Source organism: Gallus gallus, chromosome 6, assembly GCF_016699485.2.
Source record: "Gallus gallus isolate bGalGal1 chromosome 6, bGalGal1.mat.broiler.GRCg7b, whole genome shotgun sequence".
Lineage (NCBI taxonomy): Eukaryota > Metazoa > Chordata > Aves > Galliformes > Phasianidae > Gallus > Gallus gallus.
In genome coordinates this window covers 18,973,869-18,979,868 of record NC_052537.1, presented here as the reverse complement: position 1 = coordinate 18,979,868, position 6,000 = coordinate 18,973,869, and the positions used below count along the sequence as shown (strand labels likewise).

General features: G+C 38.2%; 2 protein-coding genes across 6 annotated transcripts in view; both read left to right on the top strand.

Moving 5' to 3' along the window:
- Positions 1 to 261: 261 nt before the first annotated feature.
- On the top strand, positions 262 to 3,949 carry LOC121111225 (FERM and PDZ domain-containing protein 2-like). Its single transcript, XM_040703162.1, has 3 exons — positions 262 to 387; positions 3,261 to 3,418; positions 3,601 to 3,949. The coding sequence occupies exons 1-3, from the start codon at positions 264 to 266 to the stop codon at positions 3,754 to 3,756; spliced, it is 438 nt and encodes a 145-aa protein (XP_040559096.1). The 5' UTR covers positions 262 to 263; the 3' UTR covers positions 3,757 to 3,949.
- A 1,772-nt stretch (positions 3,950 to 5,721) lies between these two features.
- The window catches only part of FRMPD2 (FERM and PDZ domain containing 2), a 53,488-nt gene continuing 53,209 nt past the window's right edge, over positions 5,722 to 6,000 (top strand). For all 5 annotated transcript variants that reach the window (XR_006939537.1, XR_006939538.1, XM_015288430.4 and 2 more), the window contains exon 1: positions 5,722 to 5,792. Coding sequence is in view for 3 of the 5 variants with exons in the window: in XM_015288430.4 (XP_015143916.2) it covers positions 5,777 to 5,792 (16 nt within the window). In the remaining 2 variants the exon portion in view is untranslated. The remainder of the gene's footprint in view (positions 5,793 to 6,000) is intronic.

Genomic DNA, 6,000 nt, shown 5'->3' with positions numbered 1-6,000 from the left:
AAAATGATTTGCCCCACGTAATGTTGTGAAACGATGAGTGAAAGGGCTGAGAAATATAACCGGAAGTCATTCAGTCTCCTTTATTTACTTTTACTCAAATGAAGACATGGATAAATTATTCCTGCCTTTTGTGAACAAAGAAGAATAGTGGTTCAAAAAGATTTCTTATCGTGCGAGCAGGGCTCAGCTGTAACCAGTATGGCTTGCTACAAGCATTTCAGTCTACTCTAGCTGGTCCAAATCTGCTTTCTATTACAGCAGGCATGAGCAGCTCCTGTGCAACACTGGCCGAGGTCCTGTGGGCCAAGGGAAGCCCTTTGGAGGAAGAAGATATATGGGCACTCTTGTACCTGTCCACACTGCAGCTTCTGGAAGACCTTCACAAAGGTTAGCTGAAAAGTATCTTACTGTTAGAAATTCCCTCTTAAGCTATTTCAGAATTGAGATGATTGCTTTGAGGGGGTTGTTCATTTTGTTTTGTTTTGTTTTCTGTTGGTTTGTTCATGTTTTTGCTTGTTTGTTTGTTGAGACAAAAGGCACTAAAGGCAATATAGCATATTTTTAATACACATGAGAAACCTTTCAGTGCAGCTAGGTTTGCATGCAAACTGCTGTGCCAACATGCAAGTCTTCACGCAGCCACTTTTTTCTAAGTTACACATAGGCAGTAAATTAAAGTAGAGCTATAGTTGGTGGAACAGGACAGAGTTGCCCTTCCTAATGTCTGAACAACATACACACAAAAAGTGCAGTGCCAGCTAGAATCATGTCCTTCAAGAACTGAGAGAGGAAGAGGACGAGTAAGTTCACATGGCTCCTCCATCTCTCAGTAAAAGACTTTTAAGCAAGTGATACATAACTTCTGCTATAGCTGGAGGGGTGAACTTTTATTAACAACCAAATTTTAATGGACTGGACCACTATGTCAGACTGACTGAATCACCAGTTCTCAAATATCTAGTGTACTACTTGGTCTCCAAAGGTCCTTTCCAATTGCTATGATTCTGTGATTCTGTAATCTAGCCATACAATACAGGCACTAGGAACACGGAAAGGACTGCAACATAGAGATATCTATCTGGATAAATTCAGCTCAGGTCCATCACAGCTTATTACCTCCATGCCAGACACTAAGCCAACCCTACAGTCTTCAGATCTTATTAAAAAAAAATAAAAATAAAATAAGAGAGACTTGTTGAATGTCTACTGGATTGAGATAATCAGCATATGCTCTCTGTGCTGCACTAAATTTAGGGTATTATGATCAGAAGATGAAGAGTAAAACAAGAAGTAGGGATGTAGGACCAAGCTGCTTATAGATGTGGTGCAAGGTTGCCCAATCATGACTTCAGAGAGCTCAAGTCTGAAGTGATACCAAGTTTGACTCACCCTGAAGCTAAATTCCCAGTGGTCCAGTTTCTTGGAGGACAGCGAAAGTAAACTGTCTGCACAGTGACAGCCCAGTTAACTAAGCCATATCTCTGTCTCCACTTCTCATATTTGCAGTCATATTGTTTCTGGAATCAGGCTCTTCTCAGGGCAAATACTGCCACATTTGTGCTGCAGTGTACTTGATCTGCTAGACCTGGCACTGGTATAGCAGTATTTCCAATGTATTTGGGCACTGATTGGTCAGGCTGGCATTCTGACTGGTTGGCTGGCCAACATTACACAAAACCAGGTAATCTTAATTGAGATTAAAGATCAAGCTGACTATCTGTTTCTAAAACAGACACACCTCCTAGCATGTTCTAGTTGTATCTGAACACAACACTACAGAAATGGGGGAGGATCAAAGGAAAAGGAAAGCTGATAATTTTAAGACCTTCAATTTTCTAAAAAATAAATGTCTTAGTTGTTGTAAATATGGCCTGTAAGTCTTGAATCTTTGGGTACTCCAGCTATATAAGCGTCCTAATAGTATGTAAGGTCCCAGCTCAACACTTTTGCCCTTAGTTCCACATTCCCAGTGTGAAGGTCACCATGCATAAGAATTAAGTAGCCATTTAGTTTTAATATATAATTTTTTTAAACGTAAAAATACCAAAGCATTTACAGCATGGTTCCAAAATCTTCACCTATGGAGATCTTAATAGTCTCTGTTCTCCCTACCTAAACTGAAGAGAGTGGATCAACAGCCAACTTTAAAATATATATATATTTACCTATATTTCCAGGAACATTGTACCCTAATGTTTCCATTGTTAATGCAGATCTTCCTCTTTCTAAGTAAACAAATAAATCTTAGACATTTTGTCATGCTTTTAAAATGATATTTTAACTGAATCACTTGGACATTTTTCATCACATTCTGTTAACATATGCATGCATATGTGGAGTGTTTGCAGAAGACTGCACATCCTCCTGCTTCTACTTCTGATTCAGACCACTGGGTCTGCCATGGATATTTTTAAGGAGAACTCAACAATTTCTAAGAAGCAACCAGCTACTGGGCAAGGCTGAGGGTAGGGTCCAAGTGAGACTTTTGGGGCCACTAAGGGCCATCAGTGTCCTCAGAACCCTGACAGGCTCAGGGGTCTATGTTTATCATTTGAAAACACCCTAGTTTAAAATATCCTTTCTTTGTCTTAATAGAGCTGAAATGTAGCCAGAAGGACTGAATGTGATTAACACAAAGTATCATGACTGCTCACATTACTAGTAGAACCTAGAATAAGTTTTCATTTAGTTTTCATGCTTGCAGCCTGGTACAAAATTTCCCTTAGGATAACTGGAAATGATGTTCCCCCTTAACCAAAAGCTTACAAGGTGATAACACTACAAGCAATACACGGAAGAAGAAAATATCACCACAGAAATTTGTACCATGGTCATGTAACTTAATGGAACCTAACTTCAGCTCTTTTTCAAATGTCACCTTCAAAGTACTCGTGCTGTATTGGAAGAAGTGTTCTACTCTTCTGACATGCTCTTGTGCTTTGCATCTACCAAATATGACAGTATCTCAACGAGAATCTGCAGATGGGATGTGATTGCTTAGGCTTCAGAAATCTAAGAAAGTCAATATATTGGTTTTTATATGTAGAATTATGAGAGATAGAAATCAAATCTTTAACCATCACTTAATTCCAGGTGACAAAATCAGCTAGGCATAAAAGAATATGACTACACTGACTTCAGAGTATGTCTCTGGGAAGCCTCAGTGATGGATTTAGCTGTGTGTTGGGACCCCAGCAATATGATTTTCTCAGCTCACTGAATTCTACAAGAACTCCATTATCTTCTTTAACATTTTTCAGACTCTGCCGTCTGTGTGATTTGTCCATGGTCAATACTACTGTCTGCTGAAGGAAATTTGTCCTTCCAAAACAATGCATCTCAGACAGAAGCTATCCCTTTCAGTGCACCAGAATTACTCCACAGACAGAATAAAAACCAGCGCATTGGACTAATGAAGGTGAGGTATTCTACAAAAAAGATCTTCATAAGACCTTGTGAAAACAAGGTTGTGAGGTTTAATGCAGCATACCAGGTATCTACTGTCAAAATTTGTTTCTATCATGTTAAACAAATCAGGCTACAACTAGGAAGATTTATGTATAAAAATCTCATAAAGGGTCTCCCTTTCTGTTTTGACAGATGTTGGTGTATTCCTTAGGAATGACGCTCTATTGGTCAGCAGACTATCAGGTTCCTCCAAACCAGGCCAGTAATATAAACATTTTTGTTTTCTTTTATTCTATCTCACTCTTGGTGTGCTCAAAGACTGAGAAGTGTACCATGAAGTTTCAGTAAAAGTGGCTAATAGTTTTGTACCACTAAAAAAAATATGACTAATTGGAATGCTTGTATAAAGGCACAGACATTATAAAAAATACCAATTCATGCAGATAAGGAATTTAGTTAGGTCTCTCAGCTTTCCTTTCTTTTTCTTGATTTTATTTTTCCTTTTTGAAAAGCAGAATTGTTTCTATTAAGATTAATTTTATTTTTCTTTTAAAAGTAAAGATTACTTATTCAAAGACCATAATAAGAAATTTCCTAATAAGACAGGTAGGGCTGAAAGAAAATCAGCATTTCCACATGAGACTGGTGCTTCACATGTGCTTTTTCAAAGAATGGATGAGATGATGGAATAAAAACTTCCAGACAGATTCTATCGCTAAGTGAAACTTCACATCTCTTGTTTGTTCATAATCTTTACAAAAATTTGTAGCAAATTTCGCTTCATTTCTATACCCATACTTTGACTGCATGCTCTTAACTCAGAAGACACTAGCTTTAACAGGGTATACATGGTAGAAGGGAAAAGATCCTTAGGTAAGTTAAATGACCCTTTAAAATGTCAGTATTTGGTCTCTATGGCAACAGTTTTGCCTTGCATAACTCCTTAACTTTTTTAAGCTAATGCTTATTGCGTGAATCTTCATGATGCACAGTCTAATTAGCAAAGATGTGGAGCAGACTGAGCTGCTGGCTGTCCCCTGGAAGCTCCTATACAGACTGATGACTCTCCTTGTAAATATCAGTTCCTTCAAGGCTATCCTATATCCCATTAGAGACTCCACTTAGTGCTGCTTTACTGCCTGTCCAGAATTGTCCCCATGTCTAAAGAAAGTTAGTGCCCATTTCTCATTCATGATGAAAGCCTTACTGAAGTTTCTGATCCCAGTTTAGATAGGATTTCAGACCACTGTGAGGTGTGATTTAATTGTACCTCCATGTTGACTCAGTCCCTCCAGCTGAGTGACCAATTACACAGTCTTTTGCTAACACTATGTGAAGATCTGCCACATAAAAGACTTTCTCCTGAGTCAATTCTGGAAGTATGTGAAGCACATCAGAAGGAATCTTCTTCCTTACCAGCAAATATCTACATAAAGAAAATGGTCCAATTTGTCCTGGGAAGTGCCACTGAGGTAGGTACTATTCTCCTACTTAATGATCACCTTTTCAGTGTATGCTTGTATGAGTTAAAGTTAGCTTTGTTTCTAGGCTTCTATGCAGGAAGTTGAGTGGGTATGTGTATGAGCTAAAGAAGCAACAAAATCATGTCTTACACCACACTCCTGGGATATTATAGAAATCCAGCTTTTGCACTTGCAGTATCTTCTTTCCTTTGGTTAACAGCTGAAACTATCTTAACCTCTACATGGACTTCATATTTGCCAATGAATGGACTTTACACAAGAGAGATTTTCCCATCACCACTTTGGCTTCAGACTTTCTTTGTGATATTTAAAGGAAACACTTTTATACCACGTTGAGAATTTCGTTTAACTTCCTTATCTGGTGGTGAACATTTACAGTACAACCCTGCCTGACTATGAAGTCTTAATAAGTGAGCACCTGAGTCTTTTTCAAGTTCTGAAATATCAGCAAACAATTTTTGCTGACAAGCTGAATGAAACTGAAACACATTTCAAATATTTCTTCTGCTTTCAACAAGCATTCCTTAGCATTCTGAGGGGACTTTTTCCCTTGTGCTATTACTCTATTTCCCACTGCAACAGAGAGTGTCCCTTAAACACATCTAGCACAAAACTACAAAGCCCTCAAAGGTCAGTCCTTCTTTGTGAAGCCTGCCCAATGAAATGAAGTTGCTTACAAAATGCAAATCAGCAAAGGGCAAGGATCACTTCCTAATGAGTGTCTGAAGTCCACAAATCACGTGACATTGACTTTCAGTACCATTGTTTTCTAGGTAGAACGAGTAGCCACTGAAGATAGTACAGCTTCTCAGCTTAATAGAAGTCATGTGATAAGGAAGAGACTACATGAGAAAATACCAGACACCTCACCACTGTTCTCCCAGATGAATTTTCACCAAGGTAAAGTAAATTTCTAATCTGAAATGCCTAATACAGATAACAGCTTTTTCTGATTCTCTCCCAAGCTAGATGAATTGTCTAATTTCATGTTGCTCTGATTATATGTAGCGTTGAATAGGATATTTATTGCTTTACATTTATATGACTTAATAATGGAAGGACTCTGAGGCAAGTCAGCAAGATCTCTGTTCCTTATTTTCTCAAAGAA